General features: G+C 38.3%; 1 protein-coding gene across 1 annotated transcript in view; it reads right to left on the minus strand.

Moving 5' to 3' along the window:
• Positions 1-24,787, minus strand: part of SMC5 (structural maintenance of chromosomes 5) — a 43,505-nt gene extending 18,718 nt beyond the window's left edge. Inside the window, exons 1-15 of the mRNA XM_082074944.1 lie at positions 24,621-24,787; positions 23,826-23,967; positions 22,618-22,670; positions 20,232-20,394; positions 18,366-18,500; positions 17,080-17,220; positions 13,961-14,122; positions 9,377-9,448; positions 8,230-8,485; positions 6,799-6,953; positions 5,968-6,081; positions 4,738-4,832; positions 4,399-4,531; positions 2,268-2,441; positions 1,944-2,113 (exon numbers count right to left, since the gene is read on the minus strand). Of these exons, the coding sequence (XP_081931070.1) occupies positions 1,944-2,113; positions 2,268-2,441; positions 4,399-4,531; positions 4,738-4,832; positions 5,968-6,081; positions 6,799-6,953; positions 8,230-8,485; positions 9,377-9,448; positions 13,961-14,122; positions 17,080-17,220; positions 18,366-18,500; positions 20,232-20,394; positions 22,618-22,670; positions 23,826-23,967; positions 24,621-24,754 (2,099 nt within the window). The 5' untranslated portion in view covers positions 24,755-24,787. The remainder of the gene's footprint in view (positions 1-1,943; positions 2,114-2,267; positions 2,442-4,398; positions 4,532-4,737; positions 4,833-5,967; positions 6,082-6,798; positions 6,954-8,229; positions 8,486-9,376; positions 9,449-13,960; positions 14,123-17,079; positions 17,221-18,365; positions 18,501-20,231; positions 20,395-22,617; positions 22,671-23,825; positions 23,968-24,620) is intronic.
• Positions 24,788-27,760: the final 2,973 nt, after the last annotated feature.

Consider the following 27,760-nt stretch of genomic DNA (forward strand, 5'->3'; position numbering starts at 1 on the left):
TGGCCCCCCAGTACACTTGCCTGTATCAATGGAAGCATAGGCAGGAGGAGAGTGATCTTTCCTCTCCGTTCAGCACCACACCTAGTTTCGTCCCCTGCCCCGAACATCAACAAACTGAAGCAAACTTGGACAGCAACCAAGGTGGTCAGGGGCTTGCAAGAACAGGAGGAGGGTGCTCAGCTTGTTCGCCCTAGACAAGAGACAGCTTTGCAGCAACTAATAGCAACCCCCCAATATTCCTCCCACAAGGAACACGCTATACAAAATGGAACGAGGCTCTTATAAGAGATGCATAGCAAAAGGATGACAGTGGACATAAGTTGAAAGAAGAAAGATCCAGACTGGATGTCAGCAGAAACTTTTTCCCCATAAGGGCAGTCGAGCAGTGGAACAGGATGTCCAAACAGGTTGTGCAATCTCCATGGAGACTTTCAAGATGCAGTAGGATACAGCCCTGAAAACCTTGTCTGAATTCAGTGTTGACCTTGCTTTGAGAACACAGCTGGACTACAGACTACATGAAATACCTTCCAACCTATGCGATTCTGTCATTATATATTACTTTCAAAATTCTATCCAGCTTTATTCAGATACTACTATCAATTAGAAACACAAATACTTGGAAATAGTTATACTCACTGCAAGGATGATTTAAATAATCGCTATCACTACAGAAAGATCCACATTATACAAGAAAATTTTTAACAGCCTTTTCTGTAACAGTGTTAGGATCCTTACTCCTGTTGAAAACTAAGAATCACAGAATGTTAGGGATTGGAATGTAACTATTTTTTCAAAAGGAAGAATTTAATCAATATTTCTTTAGCTAAAAGGTCCACCTCCTACCTTCAAACAATATTCTGTATTCTAGTAAAACACCATGACAATACATATACACTTAATAAGAAACCTGAGAGCAATATTTGGCTTTGAGGCTAAGCTGACATCCACAACGTTTAAAGTAGCTTCTTTTCACAGCAACCTAGATACTTGTGATTATAGAGCAGTTTATTCTGGTCCCTCTCACATCTCTGCAGGTTTGTTGTTTGGGTTTTGTTTGTTTTCAATCTTTTTTTAGTTTAATGCACCATACATAACAAAAGGGCTGTCCACATAAGCACAAGCACCAAGTTTCAGAAAATGAAAAGTGTGGCATAATCATATAGGAGTATTTGAGGGTACAAGGTCTGCTTGGACTGTGTTACAGGAGTGGAGGGTGTGAAGCCTGGGGCAATCTCATGTACACTGCCTTCTGGGACTGTAAGATAAGTGAAATACCTCTTGAACCATGCCCAGGTTCTCCCGCATGACAAAGCAGTAACGGAAGAACTAAATGCAGAGGCCCACAAAACCAGAAAATGCATTGCGACAAATACTGTGGACAAGCAGGATCCAACTCAACCCCTAACAAGCTTACTGAGTACCATTTACATACCTGATGGTATTATCTAGTTATGTGCTACCATGATAGAAGACTATGGTAATATTTGAGTAATGACTGCAATGCTCTCTCACTTTAACCTGTGATTCTATTTCAGGAAACCATTTGGAAATTGTTACATGGTTTCTCAAATACTGTTTTAATCTCCATTTCTAAACATCATTGTCTTTATTATCACCTGTATCTGATGGTCAGTTACTGGTTACTTTGTGAAGGTAAAAGCACACTGGAGTAAGAGGAAGCCAAAACACTTCTTGGACACAAGACAGAAATTTTTCACAATGAGAACAATCAGCCAAGAGAAAAGTCTCCTCAGGGAAGTGGTGGATTCCCCAACACTGGACACTTTTAAGGTCCAGCTGGACAGGGTGCTGGTTTGTCTTGTCTAGACTGTGCTTTTGCCGAGAAAGTTTGGACCAGATGATCCTCTCAATGTGATATTCTATAATACCTTTCTTATTAAAATTGTTCATGTTTCATCGATAATATAGTTGTTTCCTACCTATCATACTTCACACCAATTTTTGATTCCAACTGTCTCTTCTTGTTTCCTCTCTCAAAAAGCTCCTTCTTCTGTTGCCTGAGCTCATTGTCCCTGTGTTCCAGCTGTTTCTGTCTCGCAAACAGTGTAGTCAAACGCATATCCAATGACTTTATCTTGTTGTTGATGTCCTGAAATAAAAGAATACACACCACTAGCATTCGCACTACAAACATACCATACTAACATACGCAAGTAGGCTGTGACACAAGTAGGCTGTGCTTATTGCATGCTAAAATGGATAGCAGTTCACATCATAAAGAGCACAGAAATATATATTCTTACCTGTTGTTCATTTTCCAATTGTCTTCTTTCATCTGTATCCACTGAACTAGTGAGAAACTGTGCTGTCCTCAGGGATGAGTTAGTAGAGAGGGTCAGGTTTGTATAAGCAGATACTTTAACAATGTATTTTTCTTCTGCTGTGTATATTTGCCTAAGTTTGGTTTCCTGTATGACCTAAAAATCATACAAAAATATTAATCTGACAAAAGCATTACTTATAGCAATGCTTTTCAGAACAAAGAATAAACTAGCTAAAATCCACAGAAAAGAACTTCAGCTTATGCAAGACTCTGATTTGTTAACAAACCTCTGCAAAAAGATGATGCTAAGTGTAATGCATCATTCTACTTGTAATTCAGACTGGTCAACAAAGAATGGTTAAGATACTGTCAAGTACAGTATGTTACCATAACCAATTCAACAGGTTGTGATTATTCTGATGCTACAGATAGACACTGGGAAAACCTGTTAATATTTTTACCACATCATGAACAAGGATTGTACTTGCTGTAGATGCGTAAAATGCAAACGTAGCCTGTGTACCAAAGAACCAAAAGTACTTAAGAAATTAATAGATGAAACCATAAGGTGAACTGTAATGCATGAACTTCAATGAAGCAACTGTATCTGTAGGGAAAAAATGAGGTCCAAAAATACTAGAGTTACTATTTTTAAATGACTTGTGTAAAAAAGGATATAAATAAACAAAGATTTACTATAGTGCAAAGTAATACAGTACTTCAAAAAGAAATACGCGTCCAGTAAACAAGGAACAGCAAAAAGCCTCCATAGGACAACATGAATTTGGCGGAAGATTCTTTCAAATCATATACACAGCACCAGAAATATTCTGTTGATTTGGTTTCTGGACACTGAAAACCACATTTACTTTGCTTTACAGCTCAGGCTGTGGTTGACAACATCTCTATCTTAGTCTTTTTTCCATATGCTCAGCTCTATACAACACATCTCCTTTTAAACTAAAGCTTTCTCTGGCATATGTGAAACAAAACATTGCAAACAATGCACTTCCCAATCAGAAATAACAAAAACAAACAAAAAACTTTACACAACTGAACTGAGGAAGTGCCATGTGCTACACATTCAGAATAGTGGCTCATCTTTGCCCCTAAACCAGTGATTTTCCACTTGCTGCCCACAGTCCTCTGGAAAGGAACATCTAAGGAGTAATTCTGACTGGTTTACAAAACGTAACTCAAAGGCCTATTACATAGGTAAATCTGCCTCATCCAGTGATAAACAAAGTGTTGCAGAACTGCAGTTTAAAGATTAAAATGCTTAGAAAAAACATTAAGAGAAGAACTTGGCATCCAAGACTCCTTCCACTTTTAATTTCCTCTTCCTCATTCTTAGAGCCTCAGAAACATAGAAGATAGATAGGATGGAGTAACAGCCATCCCAAAAACCAGGCATTGTTTTCATTGTTCTCAGAGAGCCCAAAGTAGTTTCCTGAATTAGGAGTTCACTTTCTGTATAAGATAGACAACAGATGTCCAGCATAGACGGAAAAGTGAATAAGGATTTAAGCTGAAAACTGCAATATGTGTTACCCATTACAATGAAGCAATGAACCCATGAAAGACTAAGGTAAGGAGATTACTCCTAGTGGAAGCTCTTAGCCTACTTCTAAGAACCCAAAACATTTATACACTATTTAGCACATAAATTCTGACTGAAGCTATACAACTGTATTTGCCAGAAACCGAACATCTTAATGTATTTTTAAAAAATTTAAAAAGCAGCTTCTGATTGTTGATTTAAAAATGACAGGTCATCAATGTCACGTACTATTAACTGTTTGATCAAAATCTTGCACAGAATATCTCAGGCATTTAAAGTAGATGTTATAATGAAACAACTTCATATAATTAACTTGGAACGGTGTGCAGGTGCAAGATATATTTAACTTTCTGTGAAGTACTGTCTTAGATTTCCTAGATTTGTTAAAATGTCTTGCAATATGTTTATGTGTGATAAACTGGTTTTACTTCTCAAGGCCAAATAAAAGACTAAGGCATTTTTTTTTGCTTTCTTCACATTAAATTCCAAAAGAATTTCTGAAATGAAACTCCAGACCACAGGTGTATTTGTACTATTTAGGACATCTCACCCTTTCAATCATGTTTCTGGTCTTCTCTGTTCCCACAGGGACCTCATGAATACGGTACTGGGAGCAAAGATAACTCATCACAGGATGAGGAGCATCAAATAACTCTCGTAAATATGAGAAAAATCCATATCGGCTGAAAAGAAAAAAAAGCATACATCAGAAATAAAATTTGGCAAGTAAGCAAGCTGAAGTTAATGGAGGGTCAGAAAGAAGCCCTGCTAACCAAGAACTGAATCGTTGAAAATCTGATTTGCATAGAAAATTCAAATATATATTACAGCAACAACAACAAAACTTTGTATTTAAAACCATCCCGCACTGATATAATCTGATACATACCACAATTCTTCAATAGGTCTTGAAGGTAAACTTTCAGCACATGATGCAGCAGGAGCACATACCGCATTCACTCTTAGTTTCTGATGATCACGTATCTAAATATAGATTCCATTAGATTATTTGGTAGTAAAGAGCAGAAAAATTCACTACATGAAAGTCAAGTATCTATCCTTGATTCACAGAATCCAGATGATTTTAAACTGACAGCCTCTGGAAGAACCCACAAAACTCCACTCTGGCTCACGTCTGACTGAGTTCTCTAAAAGCTAAGCTCAGTTAATTTCTCTCTGGTTTTGTTTTCTCTAATGCATGGCATTTTCACAATCAAAGAAATCCAGAGCCAGGTGCTCAATCTAAATAGCCAAGCTGTATGTAATAAGGAAGCCCCCTCTTTCACGCTGTATGACCATTTTGCACAGGCAGTGGCAGACCACTGGCTACAGAGGCTCTGAAAAGCCTGATCCTAACAGGGCAGAAAAGATTGACAATAAAAACGAAAGATCAGTTGCGCTGGTTTAAGCAGCTTTGCACTGGGTTCCGCAACCGTGGAAGCAAGACAAGCCCCCAGAACCTCAAATATCACTACTAGTGCTCACATATATAAAAACAACCAGCTTCTGTGAAAATTTCAGGACAGTTTGTCATTAATCACACTATTCTGTGGACAGTAGTTAGGAAGCATTATGACAGTTAATGTCATATCTTATGGCTTTTTTTTCCTGCGTCATCTGTCTGGCTCTCAAAGGGAACAATTGCCTTATCGCTCCAGGAAACAGCAGTACTAAGAACATGTAAGCTTGATTTGCTGCTGGAACCATTGTCTTCTCACAAAAGATGTTCTCTTGCCTCTTTAGTCAGGAGGCACTGGAAATGCTTTGTACTAAATTAGTAGCTTCCTGCTCTTGTCATTTTCTTGTACACAGTATTTTCTCCTCAGTGATTATTGCCTTGTCAAGGAAGACTAAAAGTTATTTCTAGAAAGAAGTAGCTTTTTAATATTCCTGTATCCCTGCAGCTGGTCCAGGCTTTAAAAAAAAAAACAAACCAAACCAAAAATCTTACTCCAGATGAGAACCTTAATCCAGAAGAAAAATTTTGAATACTTTGTACTAGCCATTGTGCTGATCTTGTCAATCAAAACTTAATAAATAGACACTTACTCAGTAGACTCCAAAGTTTAAGGCTCGTACATCAGTATTTACGCAATTTTTAAGACTAGTGCCTACTTGCCTCCACAAGAAATGCTTCCATATCTTCTTGACTTTCAAAAACAAAAGCTCTCATGTCATTGGCTGAAATGTGATTTTCAACATACTTAGCATGTTTATTGTCTTTCATATTGATCTGATAAAGAAATGTAATAAGAAAGAGATTTAATACAATTGGACTTAACACCCCTTCCCAAAATATTTTAAGCAGTCAGATGATATTCGAGCTTTAATTTAATGAAAACAAAGACAATGCTTAAGTGTCTTTAAAGACTTATCTCCTGTTTTCTTGCAATCAATTCTTTTGGGAAGAAACCTACAATAATTCACATGTCATTATATCTGAGTGTTTAGGAATCCATACCCTTGCTCAGCATTCCTGAATCTATCATATCACTGTCTCCATCAGACCACCTCCCCCTCTTTTGCTCCACCCTAACCTTACAAATTGCAAACACCACCATCTCATGTCTAGCGGCTCTGCTCCAGTACTACTAAAGGTATCTCACTGTTCAGAAACAGTTACCATAAGGAATCAAAAACAGCAAATGCCACACTCCGTAAGTTATTAATATGCAGAGGAAATCTGCAATGAGGACTTGAATAATGAACCGCTCCTTGAGAAGGGAAGGGGTAGGAAACACCTGTTTTACTCAATGTCAAGTATTACTGCATTGCCTACGAAATTAAAATTACAAACAGTTCACCATGCTGATGTATGGTACCCTGCATGTAACTGGCAGTTCTTTCAAGATGTGTCTTGAAAGTCTTAAAAGTCTTTCTCAAAGTCTTGCAAGGCACAAATAAACGAAACATGAACTGGTTAGAATGACAGTCAAGTAAATTTTCTTACTTCGAGCATCATGGGTTCACAAACTCTTTTTTTAAATTTGTCTTTGTTCTGTCTTAGCCACATAAGAGCAGAGTGGGTGTCTCGGAATCTCACTTTAAGATTCTCTTCCTTCATATTCATTATATTATTAAGTTGTCCAAGGCGATCAATTATTCCTGCAATTTAAGGCTGTTTCTTAAACAGAGTCCATAGGAAGTACACATATTATAAGTAGCATTTTGCAATATTTATCAACTAAGCTACTGCAGCAGTAAGACTGTTAAGAGATTATTAAGAATTAAGAGTTTCCCTTCCCACAACCAAGCTGTTGCTTATCCTAAAGAAATCTTAAGAACTATTAAAGCTCAAAATCTGAAGTACAATGAAGACTTACCCAACGTATAACAAAATGTGGTAGCACAGTAAAAACATAGAAATTTAGTGCTAAAAATATCTCTTTTCAAAACTTGTTCTACCTTTGTATTTAAAAACCAAAACACCCCAAGAGGAAAGAGGCAGTGGGACAAGCAACATGAAATCTGAGTGTTATTTCACGCTTGCAAAAAAACAAATGTGTAACAACAAACTGTGTACAAAAACATTTGCTGTTCAGAAGAAACAGATTAAACACTTTCTGTGCTTCTCAAAATAAAATACATAGTGTTTCCTTCCTTAGGTCACTTGGTCTCTCTATATATATCTCAGTTTCTTCTTGGATTCCATGACAAGTTGAGTGCCAGAGAAACAGGCATGTGGAAAGGTACCACAATCACCAAGGAATATAAACAACACTCCCTGACAAGCTATAATTCTTGAATTTACTAATTGTAACTCCTAGGCTAGTATAAAGGAATTTACTATAATTAAGGTCAGCTCAGGTTCATCTAAAAAGGACAAATGCAGCATCAGTAGCTGATATACTGCCAAAGAGCTAATTTTAAACACTGCATCTTCGAAGCAAACTGCTTTTGTTTCAGTTTGCTTGTTTTTTGCACCCTGCTAACATTTAATAACAGAAAAAAGCCAACCAATCAATCGAAAAACAAACCACCCCCTTCTCCCCTCAAAAAAAACCCAAAACCAACCAAACAAAAACCAAAACCAACAAAAACGAAACTGGCAAAGCAGTCTCCTTACCCAGAGATGAGTGAAAACTACCTTTTTTGGAAGGACATTTTTAAGGTCAGTTGCTGTGTTTGAATCTTCTCATTCCTTCTTTGAAAGCTGTTTCTGTTACTTTTAATAAAACTAATAACAGACAAGAGGACTGCTATACATGTAAAATAAAACTATGAGGCTTGAGGTAAATGTCTCAATTTATTTCACTACAGTAGGACAAGTAGGTTCTGTACTAACAGCTATAAAAATTTAAAAAAAACAAAAAAACAAAAAAACCAACAACAACAACAACAACAACAACAAAATGAACAAACAAAACCCCAAGAAACTTACTTTTCATTTCCCTCTCTTGGTTCCTTTTCTGTGCTGTTAGATCACTGATATCAATATCAATATTTGTCCTTTCTTCTTGTAATTTTTTCAGCTCATTGTTAACAGCATCAATTTGTGGCTGAAGATTTCCACAGTCTGCTATTGTATTGAGCTCATTCTTCCAGTCCTCTATCACCTTCTGAGTGTTCTGTATTTTCCTCTTTCTGTCCATTTCTTCATCTTTTTTCATTCTCAAAGCTTGATTAATTTCTTCAATCTATAAATATTTAGTATTTCCAATATTAAGAGTTTATCATACAAAATTTACAACAAATAACTACAATATCTGTGCAAGTGGTATTAAATGCCCATGTAACCATGCACAAAAAGCGTAAGAGTCTGCTATATTTCCAATAGCCTTATGACAGTTGAAGAAATGACAAGATTTTGTTAAGATTTAGGAACATTTAAGCAAAAATACAATCAAGTCTTTAAGTCAATTTTTGAAGTTCCTTTATTTTTACAAAAGCAGAAGCTTAAAGGCCAAGATCTTGCTTAATGCATTTGAAAGTTAGTCTAAGACTGCATGAAACTTATAGCACAAACACAATGTGCATCATTAAGTGTGCACCCTTACACATTTAATTTACACATTTCTTGACTGAATGCTCTGTAACTGTTTTATAACACTAAGTTTTCTTTTTTAAAAAAGCTGGATGTACACACTGAACAGAAGCAATAACCCTAGTGTATTGCATAGAATATTTGACGGCATATTTAATGCTGAGGGCATTACTGTACGATAGAGGCTGCAGCCTTTCAAGGAAAGTCTGTAACGTATAGTGTATTTACACACACACTGTCTGTTCTTAGATTTGTTTCACTAAGATAACTGATTTTATGTAACATGTACCTGTACCTTAAGAATACCTGTTTGATCAATAGGCATTTTAAAGACTGGAGTAAAGCATGCAAGCACTTGCAGCCTCTTCAGAGAAACTTCCCTCTTTCCTAACAGAAGAGCAGACAACCCCTAACTTCCCCACACATTTGTGTTTTAATGCAGATTTTTAGAAGTAGCATTCCACTTGAATGCAGCATAGCTAGTACTGAATTTATACAGTAGCAAAGAAACACACAACAAAGTTACAAATACCAAGACTCTTACTTGCTTATCTTTCATTTCCAAAGCATCTTGCTTCTGTTTACATTTTTGAGAAGTGTCTTTGATTTCAGCAGCCTGAATACAGTAAGATATTGAAATTAGATAGTCAAATTCAGTTGCAGTTGTATTTGTAAAAAGCAGTCACATTTTAAAGACTATTCCGTATATTCATAAATAGGTATTTATTCCACATTTTATTACTGACAAAGTCATACTCACCAGTTTCTTATTATTCTTATTTGTATCTGAACGTATATTTTCAGCAATTTGTGAAGAACTGAATAATGGCATATAAACTGTACACAACCATTCAGCTATAGATGTGCCAATGCAGGCATGACAGGAGTTTCCTAAACAATCTGAAATGAAAATAACTCCATCCTCAATTTCAATAAAATTTTACGTTCAGATCCTTACACTTACAAAATATTCTTGCCTCTTCTTCCAAACCAGCTTTATCAAGGAAAGTTTATACTTAGAGCAACAAAGGTGTAAGTTCCTACACACAGGACAGCCAAAACAGAATTTGCCAAAGTCACTCTGCTGCTTAAGTGTGTTGTGCTAAAGCTGTATTCTACACAGCTGAGCTTGACAACTTGTTGGCTCATGTACAGGCACCTGTATCTCTACTCTTTCTCAACCTTTCTCATTTTCTATAGAGTTGTAAAATAATATAGGTTGGAAGATACTTCTGAGCATCACCCAGTCCAATCCCTTGCTGAGAGCAGGTCTTACTGTGTCAGGTTGCCCAGGTACTTGCACAGCTGAGTCCTGAACATGGTGGAATTGTACTATCCTTTCTCTACAAACTTAATTCCTCCTTTCCTGAACCGTCAAGATGGAAAACAGCCCAAGTAGAATGCTGCAAGACTGCAGAAGGATGGAAGGACTGTAAGTAAATCCCACTGCAGATATGGAAACAAAACCAGCATTCTTGCTGGAGGAAATGTCTTCCTACAAATGGAGTCACACTGGAAACGTTAAGGCGCATCAAGAATAAAGAAAACAAAACTATGCAGAACCTTTTCCCTCCTGCGAGCTGAAAGATGCAGAAAAATTAAAGACCTTGATTCTACAGCTGTTTGAACGAAGGCTTGCATTTGATAGCAACACAGCACCAATTCCACGATGTTCTCTAGAAAGCCATCAGGCAGGCACTCTGAAGAGGAAGCTCTCTCACAGGCAACTGATGCAAAATATTCACAAAACAATTTTGAAGGCTCTCAAAATCAGGACACTAGTAAGGAACTGGAATTCAATTTTTCAGTTATCATTATATTTTCAGTTATTATATATTGATATATACCTACTTTACAGAACAGACTAACAACTGTAATTGTCTTCGTGGTTTTCATACACTGCTTTATACTGTCAAATGTTCCTAAAAAGACTGCAGTGCATAGTCCACTCTGTTTGAATTACTTTACAGAGCATAAACTGAAAAGTATTCTAGGCTTCTCTCACACGATTTTATCAACCTCTTCTGACGAAATGGGCCAGTTACTTTTTTCCAGAATCCGTATGTCCTACACATGCAAAGCACAAAATTTTACTAGGAATTCTTAGTCTAACCAAACCCTTAAAAAGTTTTTAAGACAAAGAGAGACAAGAGAAATAGTCATGCAATGTCTCAGTATATTAATTTCCTCACAGATTTAGCTCTGCCTTTATTTTCAGTCCAGCTCCTTCCAGGCAAAATCTGTAACACCATACCTGGCTTTTTGCCAACAAAGGGCAAAAAAATACATAATGAAGAGGTGCTTTATCTCTGCTCTCACATATATATACTCAAGCCAAGAGCAAGGTCTCAAGAAGCAGCCAGGATTACCGTCACTTGATATAAGCCTGGACCACAGAGCCTGAAGACGATTATGTTCCCTATAGGTCTGTGTGTCCAAAATAGAGAGGACTTAGAACATTAAACTGCTTTCCCTTAATGTCAAATTGAAATTTGGCTTTTAAAAAACAACTTTGGGGCCATAAATAGTTATACTGTTTTTATAATAAAATAATTCATTAATCAACTCCTGCTGGTTTACAGGGGAATTATCTATTAAATGCTCACCAAATGCTTGCATCACAAAGATAAAATTCTAAGTTATAATAAATTCAAGCTACGTCTATGAAAAAGTGAAGAACTAGTGAAGAAACAGCAATTTAAACAATTTTAAGGTATGGTACTGGAAAAGCTTGAGGTTTTGCCTTAGGTCGAAAGTATCTCCTGAGAGTGCAAGCAGCACTGATTCTCCTTTACAGGGACTTCATTTTCACAGACCAGCTAAGAAGGTACGTGGGAAGGAAATGGATTTCAGTACCCAAAAGAGCTACTGCCACAAAAGTTCAAGAAGTAGCAATACATCTCTAACATCTTGTTAACATGCCTGATGTCACACAAATTGTTCACAGCATAACCACATATACAATGTATTCCATAAAGCCTTTCCCATGATTTTGGACTCCATGGGGGCTTCTCCAAGGTGGAATATTAAGCATTCAAATTAGAATTGGACATATCATTTAATATCAGAATAAAACTCAGGTTTGGAAATGTCTTACTGCAATATTATATAAAACATAGTATTATTTATACATTGCAACTAAAAGAATAGCAAATAATCTCTGGAAAGCAGTATTAGAATATCTCAGTCAGTCTTCTGTAAGTTATTTACTTTAAGTGTAGCATCCTTTCTTCTTCCCATATTTTTGTCTTCTGGAATATTGTAGAAGAAAATGCAAGTAATTCATTCCCAAGGCCCAAATTAAACACCACTTCAGCATACAGCTACCCTTGTGAATGTTTCCTGTATGAAAGACTTATGGCACAAGTTTAGATTGAGCAGAAAAGTATGTTGATTCAAGGGTATGAGTCGATCAGCTAGTACATTTCCCCACTTTTTCTTTCCCAGTTTTGTAGCAAATACTCTATGCTGAGCATGCTCCCTGCAAGTTAAAACTAAAACGCTCGCTGTTTTCTCTTAGGTTTCGCATATAAATAGAGTATTAACTCATACCAACAGAAGACAACTTTCATACAAATATAGCCCAATACTTCCAAGAATTGCGGTAGCAATGGTTCAGTAGAATTATTTTCTGTTTGAAAAAATATATAACAATTAAAAAATTTAAAAAGGAGTAAAATCTCGTAAGATAACACCAAGTGGTGAAAACAAAGTTTAGCACTTCACAAGCATGGAGGCCATTAATGCACTATGAAAATTAATGTCAAGCTCCCAGCTGTTAACTTTCCTTTAAGGAAAGTAAGTACACTTACACGTAAACAACCACAACAAAGAACAAAACAAACAAAAAACCCCAACCACACTCCAAATGTCTACTTAAATAAAACTGCAAAGTTTTAAAATGTTTAAGTATTTTAAATCACAGCATAATAAACTCTTGCAGTATTGTGGAGCACTAAATTCAAAGGATACATTTAGCAAATAATAATAACAATAATAGCAATGTAGTTGGGTGAGTAATACTGTTTACATCACAACAAAAACGAAAGTGGTGTGAACGACAGTCTGTGATTTTGTCTTTCTACATTCTTTCTGGTTTTGGGTTTTTTTGGTATTTGTTTGTTTTGGGGGGGGAGGGCAGGGGGTGTGTGTTTGTTTGTATTTTAAAGCAAGCACACGGACAGTGTAATAGCTCAGTGCACTAAATGCCACTGAAGTTTCAGACCCTGATTTTACAAGATGCTTCATGACAGCAGTCCTCTACAGATGTCACATCTCCACACCAAGTCCTTTGATCTGATCAGTTATCTTCAAACAGAACTCACTGCACCGAACATTCTCATGTTATGATTTAACTTTGGTTATGTGTTAAAAATTTGTGCAGTCTATGTATACAATGACTTCTGCAGCTGGAATAGTACATAGTAGTTAATCTGCAGAGAATTACAATACTTTTCTATTTGTCATACAGAAGTGGTAATGTTCTGTATCCCCAGAGAGAGCAGCTATTAAAAAAACAGACAGTAAGCCGTAAGGCAAAGGTAGGTTTACCATTACATTCTCTTACAGGTAAGAGAATTCAGCTGATGCAGAATTACTGTGTAATAAAAGAATATTCCCTACTTATGGAATTAGGTTAAATATTAGAGGAACAGTTTTAGGGCAGAAAAGTTCTAATTTAGCATAAATCGACCACCCAAACCAGCTACATTTTAAGAAGATAAACAGAGCATCCATGAACCCAAACTACAGAACAAATGAAAACAGGCAACCAATTTAATATAGGTATCTAACTCAAGGAAACTCTAACATTATATCCCTGAAGATTTTGAAAGTTCTACAAAGAGAATTACAAAATTTGTGTGCTCTTACAATACTAAGAGAGTGGACTTTCAGAGCTGCTGCTGAAGGTTTACTAAGGAAGGCATTCTTGAGTTTTACTGCTTTAATGGAGCAGAGACACAGAGAAGGCAGTGAGAACTAAGAGCACAAGTACTTCAGAAAAATTTCTTCAGATACACATCATTACGGCACATGACAAAAAAGAGGTCATAGCTTTACACTTTACAAAGCTGAACAGAGAATGCCTCAAATATTTCAAAAGTTATCCAAGAATTTAAAATGTTACCTTATCTCTGATTTTCTTATCCAGAGACTCAAAATATTCTTCAGTTTCTTGGATTTTTTTTGTGACTGGGGACTGCTTTTCTTTCAGATTCTTCAGTTCTTCCTTGGCTTGTTCTCGGCTTTGTTTTACTTCCTCATGCCGCTGACGAACATTTTCATATTCCTTAGAGGAGTTGAAAGTAAAACAATTAAAGAATTCTGTCTTCTATTCCAGCATTTTATACTGCCCTAATATTTTACTATTTTATTTAATTGCACATGCTTTTTAGGAGAAAAATCTTGTTCTGAAGCTAGAAGTAGAGCAACTGCTTAAGTAAGCCTCCTGTTACTAGTCACTATGACTAGGAGATGTAGGGATCATTCTGTCTCCAGGGAACCACTTAACGGTTCTTAAAGAATATGCAATTCAAGTAGCAGAAGAACCTACCAATTTGTCTGCAATTATCTTGCCTCTAAGTCCAACTGGGATCAGTGTGGAAAAAGTAATTCTTTAGCCCTTTCTGTCCATAGTTTGAGCACTACTTAAGGCAGAAATCCTCAAGCTAATAACCGCAGAAAACGTAAAGAGAAAGGAAGGAGGTGGACAGTTTGTCAGAGTCAGTAACAGATACAACCCTGAAGTAAATCGAGGACAGAGACAGAGCAGGACAGAACCTCGGAAAATAAACAAAAACTCGACTGTACACCACAAATACCTGAGAAGTCACTACCTATGGAGCTTAACTGGAGATGCATTTCTGAGAAGAAAGAGACAGTAAGAAGTGTGGTGACCAAGAACTTCTACTTCAAGAAGGGGGAATTTTGGAGGAGAAAGTAGCTTAGGCTGAAGGAGTCATTACTAGTGAATTTTTTTGGGTGCTACGATGTCTGGAGAAAAATAAACAAACAAAACCCCAAACAAACAAACAAAAAAAAGAAAATAACATGACATTCAACGATTTTTAAGGGTTCATGAGGAAAAACAGGATTCTTGGAGGGCCAGAGGGAGGAGCAGTAGATACATGTACATGGGGTGCAGAGGAAGGGAAAGCTGTTTGATTTGGCAGGCACATCTTAATTTTTGTAACCATTACGCAAATAGCCTTGATTGTAATCATGCACCTAGTGAAAGATCTGCAGAACTTCCAAAGGATTTCAGCCCTCCCAAGAGATATTTGCACTTAAACTATGCAACAAAGCTTTTCTCAATTGTGAATGGAAGAGGAAGAATAGAAGAATGGGCATGGCTTGGTCAAAACATATTTTCAGAACTATGTGTTTTCAAGACATTTACAGCATGAGGAACAGCAATTCCTGCTGTTACAATACCTTAAAAGAGTATACTTTATGGTATATCATACTATTTTAAGCTTAAGCTGGGAGGGGTAAGAAACACCTTCTCATTAAGACCCTCCAAAAGAAGGACAATCTACTTTTTTTAAAAAATGCAGCTCCTTAAATCTGCTCACTGATTATAGATGACACAATCATTTGATGGAAGTCCCATTAAGATACATAAAAGAACATAAAACATCCCCTAAATCCTTGAGTCTAAATCTTTAACACTACTCCTAGGGTCCATTTTATGGAATTTAAAGCAGATGCTCAAAAGCCTATTAGACATAGACATACATAAAAACAGTGTGAAATTCTACAGATATAGAAGCAAATGGCACTGATAAGAAAACACTTGACTAGAAAAATGTTCCTCAGGTAAAAAACAGTGGAGTCTTTAGAATAAAAACACAGTTCTACAGTGGTCAAACAATAAAACAAGTTGAGCACTAGACTTCTTCTTTTCCACTAGTATCAAGACACAATCCAGTGCCGTATTTCAGCTGACCTGTTTTCAGGCTGCCTGCCATCTCCATTTTGTAACATTCTGCAGCATTTACATGTAACTACTCCTACAGTTATACAGTCGTAATATTACATTCGGCCCTTTGAAGGCAACCATGCGGCCAAAGTGGCTCTGGCAAAAAATGAGTCTGACACTCCTGACCTAGAGTATCAGTTCACATTAACTATGCAAGACCTGTATCACTACTAATAAAATAACTCCCTCTTCTTGTTAATAAACCAAGACTAATGCATGTATAGCAAGAAAAACTTGCATTATTCAGCAAGTGCAGAAGTCCAATCCTAATGGTACAGAGCACACATCTCCCTGCTTAGCACCCATTACCATTCATCTACTTCAGTTGCTGCTCATATATCCCTCTGTGCTCTGTGTGAAGGTTTGAAGGCAGTGAAGGTACAACCCTGAATTCAGTTGCTCTTCAAGATACAAGGGACATAAAATTCTTTGTATAACCATGTGAGGTTTTGGTATCTGCAAAATTGCAACAAAATGCCTTACAAAAGTTTTCTGCATCCATAAAAATTACATGTAAGTTTTTATAAGTTCTCTACCTGTATTTCATGAAATCTATGAAGCTTGCGGACAAGGCAAACAACATATTGCTTCAATATAATAAAATCTGCATCAGCTTAAACTGTTAATAATAATCTGACTGACCACTCAACATTAAACTAAACTACTGTCGAAGTGCTGTTCAGAAAGACTTACTTTGCTTCATATAAATGACCTGTCCTTGATCCTAGGCTTTTTTAAATTGGTGTAAAATTTCTGTTGTTCAAAATGACAAAATTTTTGAGATTGCCAACCTATATTCACCATGATTTATGTAATGTACACCAAACCTCAATTAATAAGTTAAAATTAGAAAAGGGGGAAAGCAACCTGATTAAACAAAACAAACAAACATTAAAAAACACACATTCTGTAAACAAAACCAAATATTATAGTTAGAAGAAGCAAGTGGAACTGGCTAGGCATAGCTTGAAGTAAGCCAGTTGTGTCTTTGAGGAATAAAAACGAGTACTGCTCTTGGCCCATAGTGCTGGCTTTCCTAAATGGGTAGTAACTACTTAAGCTACATCTTAAGCAACTTCTTCAGTCCAGCTACATGTACAAGCAAAATTCTGATCAAAGCTGGGCCAAGAGTAGTATTTCAAGACCTGGCATTTTTGCACCAAGCAATTGTAATAACAGCTAATTTTTTTTTAAATAAACTAATATTGCAGTATTAGGAAAAATGGTTAGGTAAGAAAAACACTGAAAAGAAGACAAAAGCTTACCACCCAAGGCCTTTTCCTCTCAAGCATCTCAATTGAGTCTAGATGGCGCTTGCGCTCATGGTATCTCTCAACATCTTGTTTGTATCTTTCAACCCTCTGTCTCATTTTCTCCAACGCAATAGCTTTGTCTCTGCACAAGTTCTGCAAGAATACAGATTTTCACGTTTTACTTTGTGTACTTTCATGTGTGTACATACATGATACTTTCATGTATCTACTTCGTGAAAACACTTCAGAAATAGTCCACAACTCATCTGTACATTAAAGCAGAAATGTAAGAAAGTATATTTTAGTACAGTGGTAATTAGAGGGGAACAATCCAACTAAGAATAGTTGTCCAGCTTTTTCAAGTTCTTTTATCACATACTTCACGTGAAAACAAATCTAATTTAAACAGAAAACTTAATCTGCATTATGTATTTTTTAAAAATTTTCTCAGGAAGTCAGTCCCTACAGCTCAAGCCTCTTTTTAATCTAGACATTTCTGAACCACCATAACTGGTTATGATAAATATAAATAGCAAAAATGCTTGTGAAAGATCTTGTAGAGATTTGTAACAGAAATGTTAAGTTTTGTAAACATAGCATGCATGAGTCGAAATGCATATACGTGTGCAAGCACAAGAAGAAATAGCAGAACAGAAGATTAAAAGAACGGCCTGTATGGGTAATGACAGACACTGTTCTGAAGGCAACATTCCCAGTAGTAACAGGAGGAAGTACATTATTCCTGCAAAGATCACTAAGCTGTGCTCTGTTAAGATCACAGCACAAGTGACTGTCAGGGAAAGACCCTGTATCCTAACACCAGGACAGCAACAAGTTTCAGCTTCCTGCATATACACTTTGTTTTCCTCTTTGTTAATACTCCAGGAAAAACAGGTAGCAGCCAACAATCTTGTCCACAATTTATGGAAGCTGAAGTCAGCAAGACTGAAGCAAAAGACAACCCTATGACAGCTCATGATTTCTAAAAGGCATAAAAGATCTGTCCAGAAAAGTTATTGCAAGTCAAGAATCACAGAGAAGTGATGAGTACTTGACAAAAGGCATCTGCTGTTCTCTGTGTCCAGACTATTAATACTCGCACATGCGTCTTCATGCTTACAAGCATGTGAGTGTCAGAGTCAATGAATACTGAGAGATGAACATGATTTGCTAAAATCAATTTACCGCAGACTTTGTAAACAAATACCACCCCTAATTCCATAAGATCTCAGGCTAAGTTTTATTATGCTGATTTCCCTACAGTCACTGCACTCTGTCTCCAAAATGTGTATGTGTACCTCCAGTTCTCTTTCCTTTTCTCTGAAGTTCTTCAGTTCACAGTGATATTGGTATATTTCTGGAGAACCAATAGATTTTTCGGTGGCTTCAAGCAACTCGATCTTACTCAGTTTTGCAAATTCTCCAACTTTGTCCTAGAAAATAAAAAAAAAAAAAAAATTACAAAAATACAGTATTAGTTAGAATAGTGCAATACAATAACATAGGATTTAAATACCACAACTTACTTGTCATAAACATCACCTGAATTACAGTTCTATGAGATAGCTCTGGCATAGTTAAGCTAAGCATAGGATAACCATCTCAGAGTAGCAAACAAACACTCCTAAATATTTGTAAGATTTCATTCATGGTTTTTTTGGAGCTGTTCTGGAATTATTTAAGCTTAAACCTTAGCTGTTCTTGGCTGTTTGTCAGCTTTTGCAACATCAGTTGGTTCGTTATTTTTAACCGGTTATCATTCTTCTGAAAAAGACAGTTTAGTACAGACAAGTAAAGGTTTTATTCCACTGTATTCTTAAATCTGTTCTCACCCTGCTGAGGCTACACCTCCCAGTATAAAAGCTATGGTTAACCCAAAAGTTAGGCAACGTAGAAGTTAATATTAAGGCTGGCAGCCAAGGGTATCAAGAAGCATTGTTGCTGTCCAAAGCAGAGGAACAGCTCAAAGCCAAGAAAGACTGGAATGAAAGGTGTGCTTGTCATTGCTACAGTGGCAGAGAGCAAATAAACCAAAACTTTCAGCACAATAATATTCACTGAACTGATATTTATGTACTAAAGAAAAAAAAAAAGCTGTTTTAAATACAACAGTTATGTTGGCAGAGTATGCAGGAAGTTCTACTTTATAAAAAAATATTGTGAACATATAAATGAAAAAACACCAGAATATTTGTTTCCACAATATTAGCTTTTGAAATTTTAATGTTTTTCAGCATGTCTTCTTTAATGCACTTCTCCTTGAACAGAGGAATAAACCCATGGTTGTCTACACTCAGATAAGGTTTCCTCGTATTACAATCCCTGTTGATTAACACGAACTGGAAAGGTTCTAGGAAGGAACACACTGTAACCTTTTTTTAAGGTGCAATTGTGAGGCACCTTAGTTATCTGCACAGAAATCCTGACATGCCTGAGCATGGATTCAGATACAGTAACTACTCACAGCACTCTTTAATCTTCTCTCTCCTTTAGGAGATATTTCCCTTCAGGATTATTTTATACTTACATGATTTGATTCTAAACATCTTTAAGTCCCACTCTATCTAAGCTCAAGGAACTGCTGAGCCACAAACGTTACCAAGAAGGCTCTACTGGCAATCTCTGTTGCAACTGTAGAGTCATTTAGTAGGACTGCTTTCTGTTTTTCAGAGAAAGAAATGCATACAACTCCCCTTCACTTATCAAGTACAGGATCGAATCCTGAGGAACTGACTGGATACAATCCAAGAAAAGTTCATACAAGGATTGACTGGGAAAGTTAGGGATGCAGAAGTACAGGAACCATGGAGGTAAAAATACAGAGACAGTGCTAAATCTAAAGACCTTTTAAAAACTTCCCTGCAGATTTGTTGTTTAAGAACATTCCTACAGCAGCACACACAGCCCAGAGAGATACCACTGCCAGTGTTGACCAGCAGCTTTCCTTTCAGTCTCAACTGACAGCAAGTACAAATTCATCCAATTAGTGAGCCTTAAATTGTCATACAGTTCCTTCCTTCTTTCACCATAACACCAGTACGGCTACCTCATTCTTTAAGTTGTCTCATTAAACTGCTGAAGTGCTACAAAATCTAAGAAGCAACAAAACCCTCTGAAAACAAGAACTGCATTTGTACTCACTGTCTTTCAAAATTCATTCATACCTGAGGAAGAAACTGGCACAAATTGTCCACCTGGATGTTTAAGGCTGCAATCTGCTCTTCTACTGTTTTCAGGGTTGTTGGCTTTTTGTTGATAAACCATGCTGATGAGTTATTCACCACATGAATCTCACGTGTTATAATGATATTTTCAGGTGGCTTAAACCTGATTAATAAAAAGAAGCGTTTACACTTCTGAGAATATGCAAAGATTAACAAACGTCAAAGTATGTTAGCATTAAGATGCTAAAACTTTTAGATATCTAAATATTTAATATAAATAAACTGGACAGTAGCAACAGATCCACACTTTATGCTTCAGAAAACATCCAGTATTTCAGTGCTGAATTAATCACACATGGAAAACATTGAGAATATCTGCAAATCTTAACTCAGAGAAAGTTATTCATATAAATTACATAGTCATGCTGAATGTATGAACTATTTAAAAGTTGTTAGAGATGTGAATAGTACATATAAAAGTGTAGGGTTTTTATATGTTATTTAGTAAGTTTTAAAATTGGTATGCCAGAGTACACAATAACGCTATGCCTTTAAAGTAAAAAACTTCAGTGTACAGAACTACATCAGTAAGCTGTGTATATATACTCCATTTTGGAACAAAAATAGTATCATACAGTAAGAAAAATACTAATTTATTTTCATTTTCTGCTTTTAAAGAACAGAAGAGATGTACCAGTTGTCCATTTAGTTCTCTAGATCAAGTCTTATCTTCAAAAACTTCCTCTGGTTAAGATGCATCAGTAACAAATGAGCAATGAGATAGCAATAAATTATTGAAATTTTGTTCACCATTTTGGTTTAGAAATTGTCTAGTGCCTGATCAGTCAGCATACTGTCAAAGATGGAGAATAAGGACTCATAACAGTTTGGAGGCTGTGCACCTTAGGAGACTTAAAAGTAGAGGTCAAAGCAGAAGCAAATAGTTCAACAGCTTCTAGTGTTTGGAGTAAGTGCCATAAAGATATGAAACTACTTCTTGAAGACTACATGATTATTTCCTCACAAGTATCCATTACCTTATTTTAATATACCAGACCTACTTCAAAAGACCTACAAAGCCATGCTCTTTTTTTAAATCAAATTAAGGACTTTTTACTACTATAATTCTTTATTTTAGTAACAATCCAGATTCAACCAAAATGGTGCATGCTTACAGAATTCATATTTTGAAATTCCTGTCAAAAAGCGATCTTCTGCATCACTGCTCTCTCACCCTAGATGTCGCCTTTAAATATTTTCTACCCATCAGACAAAGGACTGAACTGCATTGCAACCACTACAATAACAATGCTCAGTCTTCACATACTGCAAGACTCTCTTTGGACTTTCAAGTAACATCGGGATGCGTCTATGTTGAAACAATCACAGAGTCTACCTCCTGACCCATTGCTTGGCCAGTCTCCAAAGAATGTCTTTCTCGATCACTCACAAAAGAATGAAAGTGGACAGGATTTTTTCAAAGGCCTGTTCCAGTATATCTTCTTTCCTTAATACAATGCTCTTGACCAGGGTGGCCAACTGTTATGCAAATCAACTCATGCTCTGGATCAGTTGATTTGCTCTGTGTTCTATTTAGTTCAGGCAAACAGATCAGGTTAAGGCTCATCAAAACCACCTGTGCTATCGCAGCTTCATGTTAAGACCACTACAAAACCAACACCCATTTAGGAACTCTATTAGGATAGTCTCTCTTTAGTTGTAAAAAAAAGCACACATAATATTGCCCTGTAACCAAAGCTTACTGATCACAATTTTACAGAGTAAGTCCAGATTATTTTCAGCTGCTTTGTTTTGCAGAAGTTTACCTGGAAGACTGCATTAGCCAAACTAGTGAGATCTACTTATTTTTTTTCCTTCTATCTTGTTTCAGTATGCGATGCTTTCACTAAGAATGTAGAGGAACCCCAAATACCAGCAGTATATCAGTATAACAGATTGAAGGCAGAATATCTGGTTTTACAATTTAGACTTTGGTTTTGGGTTTTTTTTTCCCTTCTTTAAAAATAATTTCCAACCACTATGTTATGATGGCAATAATGACTGTATCTGAATCATCTGAACCTTAAATGTAATCAAAAGCAAAACACATCATATACATCAATAGTTATCTATACATTCTTTGTACATCAAGATAAGGCAAGATGCTTCAGAAAGCAAAATCAAGACCAGTCATGACTGCTTATTTCTTGTGCGATAATTATTTAACTTTAAAATTTTGAAAGTCTGAGTAAAAAAAAAAAAAAGTAAATCTGAAGCTTAAAACCAGACATCTGTACACCAGATTTTTTTTCAAAACTTTGTAAATGACTGCGTGCAAAAATAATCTAACTAAAAATGCATGAGAAAATACAATTTTACTACTTACAGTTCAATTTCTACTACAGCTTTCAAGCACCCCTGCTTTACAAAGAGAGCAACCTACAAAATTAATTACAGAAATTATTATTGCAAAGTAACAGTGTATTAAAAAGTAAACTCTAACAAAAATATGTATTTGTATAATAGAGTAGCTGTAATGCGTTATTTTCTTGAGAACTTACCATTAAAACCTAAAATTTATCTTGGCTGTCTATAAACTAAAAATAAAGGAAGACAGAATTATCTTCATCATCAACTAGCAGCATTAGAGCTTCCTCCCCAGGTTAACAATTTGTCATCAATTTCAGCCTCCAAATGTGAACAGATCATAAGCAGCAGATCCACAGGGAGGAAGAGGTTCTCAAGAATTTGAGGAACAAAGGCAACACAAATTAAAGACATTGCCAAATATCTGTACTAATAGAACTGCCAATTCTAGTAGTATAAAAACATATAAGCATGAAAAGCAAATAAAAATACCAATACACAATGCTGCCATGCAGTCAGTTTTCCATATTTACACTTGCTCAAGACTGAGCTTCAACCAAAGAATACGTACAATCATTTAGGTACTCAGCTTCAGTGCTCCATGATCTACCGAAATATGTTCTATCCAATCAGAATATCCAAGAAAGCAAGAGCAAAACTTAAAAATTTGACAGTACAAACTTCCTCCTATAATGTCAACAAATGATCTCTTGGGAGCAAAAAATGAAAACAGTAGAACAACCCCCAATAAATCCAACTTCCATTTAAATAAAAAAATCAGTTGCTCTATTCTTTTACATAAATTCTCAGGCACATCAAGGACATGTTATTTCTACAAGTTCTATATACTTGGGAATTTAAGCTAGACTTCTTAAAAAATTTCTCTCTTAGTAGATATTTCTGATCAAACATTACTTATGCATTAGGTGCCATTTTCCTAACACACTGTGGAGGCTTAGACATCTTCAAGTATAACACCTAGTCTACTCAGGTTCCAGTACAATTCAGGCACTTCCATTTCATAATTCAGCCAAGACAACAAGCAGTTAACCAAGACAAAACCCCTTTGGTAAAAGCATGGCCTCTGGACCAGATTATTCTACAATTTGGACACTTTACTTTTTATAAAAATAAAACAAATCAAGAAAGATAGTATTCCCACCTACCCGAACATGTCTCTTAATGCAATTCAGATTAAACATTACAATTATAAAAGGTCACAGTTACCTTATCAGCTCTCCCTATGAAAGAAGGTTTTCCAGCCAGTCCCAGGCAGATGGCACAAACAATGCTTGACTTTCCTGTCCCATTCGCACCTACAATCATGTTCAAATTGGGTCCTGGACGTACTTCACAGATGTCGTATGTTCTAGAAAGCACAATAGTTTTTTGAACTTTATAAACACTATGGCACTTAAAAAAAAAAAAATCAACATAATCCATGTACTTCTCTAAAAGAACCCTTAAGTGTTGACGCTTAAACTACTACCTTTGAAGCTTCATTTAACATCTGTAGCATGATCAGTGAACTACACAGAACTGTGTTCAAGGCTGACATGGAACTGCCAGCAAAACAGCCGTAAGAAAACGCCCTGAAAACTTCTGCTGGTAACTATAATAGTTTCAAACGGTATTCCCAGTAGGCAGAAGCTGGACACAGCGGGTCCTCCCCCGCTCCCTGCGCAAGGGACCACCTGCTACGGAAAAACCGTTTCACGCACTCCTTCTTCCAGCCTTACTAAGGGCTCCCAATAACCGAGGGATCTCCCCGCTCCGCGGCGCGCGCGTCCCTGCCCCGCCAGCCCGCCGCTACACGTTTGGGCCTCCTGACTTAACCGCCATCTCTCCAGCCCCGCACCCGCTTAAACACGGGGCGGCGGGAGGCAGCCGAGGCCGCCCAAGGCAGACACCGACCCCCGGGGCGGCAGGAGACCGCACAGCAGCGCCCGCGGGCGCACCGCGACCAATGGCGGCCGGCTGGCCGCCACCCCTAGGAGGAGAAAGCGCCCACCGCACACTCACAGAAAGTTCTCCATGAAGATCTTGACGATGGAGCCCTCGATGAAGCGGGAGCGCGCCTCGGCGCTCCTCAGGGGCCGCGGGATGCTGCCGCCGCGCTGACAAACGACAGGCTGCCGACTCCCCAGCGTCGCCATCTTCTGCCCTCAGCCCGCCCAATCCCCGCCGCGCGGACGCGCCCCGCGCCTCGACCTCATTGGCGAGCGGGAAACGCCGAGCCGGAAAGCAGCGCACTCATTGGGTGAAAGGGCGGGACTAAGCCCACAATGAAGCTTTTCTTTGGCTTTTTGGCTACCGCGCTAGTGCCTATTGGCTGAGGAGAGCGGGGCAGTAAGGCTGACCCAGGAGGGAGGTTCTAGTGTTGCTTTCGGTTTCCCCGGTGCTGAGGCAGCCGCACAGCCCCACGGGAGGGGTCCCTGCCCGCGGGGCGCGAAGGGCCGGGTGCTGCGCTGAGGGGAAGCGCCGGTGCCTGCGCCGCGCCTCTGAAGACGGCATTGCCGGCCGTGTTCCCCCTTGGAAGAGGGGCAGCCGGCAGCGCCGCCCGCCGCCAGCGGGCTGCGCGGAGCCCCTGCCGGGTGGGCTGGAAGGGGGCTGGGCGGGCCGCCGGGCGGAGGTGCCGGCGCTCCCGGCAGGGGGCAGCGCAGCCCAGGAGCCGGGCGGCCAGCGCTGCGGCGGGGGGTCTGCCCGGCAAACCCCTTCCTTTGTAGGGACAGGACTGGGGTCCGGGCGGGCGAGCTATTAATTGTCCTCATGTTCCAGCGCCTGTCAGAGCTTGATTTTTTTCTTAATTTTTAACAAAATGACGGGGGAAACATATTTTTACATTTGTTCCTTCAGAGATCAGGAAATCTGTAGGAAGGATAGACATCCTTTAGAACAGGGACGTAAAACTCATTTCTACCAGGGGTCACGTCAGCCTCACGGTTTCCTTCAAAGGGCCAAATGTAATTTTAGGACTGTATAAATTACACAGGTGCAAATGAGTTTGACACTTCTGCTTTAGAAGCTATCCTACAGGAAACCCTGTGTGAGATTTTTGGCATTTTGACTGCAGGGCAGCCACCAACACCCTTGCAGCTGCCTTACCTTCCCACACCATTTGTGTTTTTTTCTCCCAGAGCAGGAGCTCCTGCTGCAGAACAAGGCCTCATAACCAGCCGAAGCTTCTACAAGGCTGATTAAGGCTGCTGAAAGTCACAGAATCACGGAATGTCAGGGATTGGAAGGGACTTCCAAAGATCATCTAGTCCAATCCCCCCACTGGAGCAGGAACACCTAGATGAGGTTACACAGGAAGGCGTCCAGGTGGGTTTTGAATGTCTCCAGAGAAGGAGACTCCACAACCCCCCTGGGCAGCCTGTTCCAGTGCTCTGTCACCCTCACTGTGGAGAAGTTTCTTCTCATATTTAAGTGGAACCTCTTGTGTTCCAGTTGGTACCCATTGCCCCTTGTCCTATCATTGGTTGTCACCAAGAAGAGCCTGGTTCACTCTTTACATATTTATAAACACTAATGAGCTCAGCCCTCAGTCTCCTCTTCTCCAAGCTAAATAGACCCAGCTCCCTCAGCCTTTCCTCTTAAGGGAGATGCTCCACTCCCTTCATCATCTTTGTTGCCCTGCGCTGGACTCTCTCCAGCAGTTCCCTGTCCTTCTTGAACTGAGGGGCCCAGAACTGGACACAATATTCCAGGTGCGGTCTCACCAGGGCAGAGTAGAAAGGAAGGAGAACCTCCCTCGACCTACTAACCACCCCCTTCTAATACACCCCAGGATGCCATTGGCTTTCTTGGCCACAAGGGCACAGTGCTGGCTCATGGTCATCCTGCTGTCCACCAGGCCCCCAGGTTCCTTTCCCCTACACTGCTCTCCAGCAGGTTGTTCCCCAACTTCTACTGGAACCTGGAGTTGTTCCTGCCCAGGTGCAAGACTCTACACTTGCCCTTGAAAGTCAGATATAAGAAACTGCTTGTGCTTAAGCGGAACAAGGTAAATTAATCAACACATAACTGGAGTGATTTGTCCTAGAAAGGTTACAAGAAAGACAAGGTTTTTCCAATATGAACCAGATCCGTGGGGTGCGGAAGCTTTGCAAGGCCCCCTGTATCCAAGCAACTCTTCCTGTAATATCCTGCAAAGACCAACACTGCCATGGTAAAGATGTCAGAACAACCTTTTTGAATATGGATGTATCAGGGCTGGGACCCACAGGAAAAAATAATCTAAGGCAGGTTGCTTCTTTGAGGGAAATTTAGGCAGATAAAAGGAGGTACAAGGGCAGTGAAAAGGCTGTTCTGGATACAGGGGAAAAAACGGGGGAACAACAATTAATTCAGTTAAAGAATGAAGGGGACTTCTGCTCCAACAGTATGAGTGGAGATGCCCACAGATTGTAAAGAAGTTGCCATGCATGTCCAGCCCACCAGGACTTTGGATAACCCACTGGAATCTCCACCAGGTCCATGTCCAGAAGACTCGGTGTAGAATAATAAAGAAGCATAGAAATGCACCTTAATATTATGTGCTGTGGATGGGAAAGGATAATAAAATTGGAACTATATAATTCATAAGATTTGTGGTAATAGCTACGTAATAAGAGTGCGAAATTGTATCACTGCAAATTAGTAACAGTGGTGTGTCCATTAGTTAATTAGAATATTAGCTGATTTATTTATTGGCAATGTTTTGCTTAATAAAAAATAGCTTTTGAACAAATTTTCAGACATAATTTTTCATACAGGCCCAGTATAGCAGAGTCTTAAGTGTTCTTTGCCCTGCTATTGTCTGTGTACAGCTACTGCAGCAGTGAGAAACAGAAAAATAGTAAATAAAAATGGATCCAGGGCAGAAATTAGCTGCACAGCACGTTTCCTAGTTGGACAGAGCTGATGGAAGGTTTTTTATCTTACCAGGAGAAATCTTAATGCACCTTCTCTAGTTTTCAGATGTTTTGTAGCCATTCTTCCACTGATTTATCAAGCACCAAAGTAATTGAAAGGTAGCTTTAAATTTCTCTGTTCTTTAATTCCTGCAGCAGAAACGCATGGAAAGCTGCTGTTGTTTCCTACTGAAGGAAGAACTTAGGCTTCTTTTTTTCAGTCAGGACAGTGCTTCACATGCTATCGATAAATACAGGGTGTTTCAA

The sequence above is a fragment of the Streptopelia decaocto genome (genome assembly GCF_964273445.1).
Source record: "Streptopelia decaocto genome assembly, chromosome: Z".
In the NCBI taxonomy this organism is placed as follows: domain Eukaryota; kingdom Metazoa; phylum Chordata; class Aves; order Columbiformes; family Columbidae; genus Streptopelia; species Streptopelia decaocto.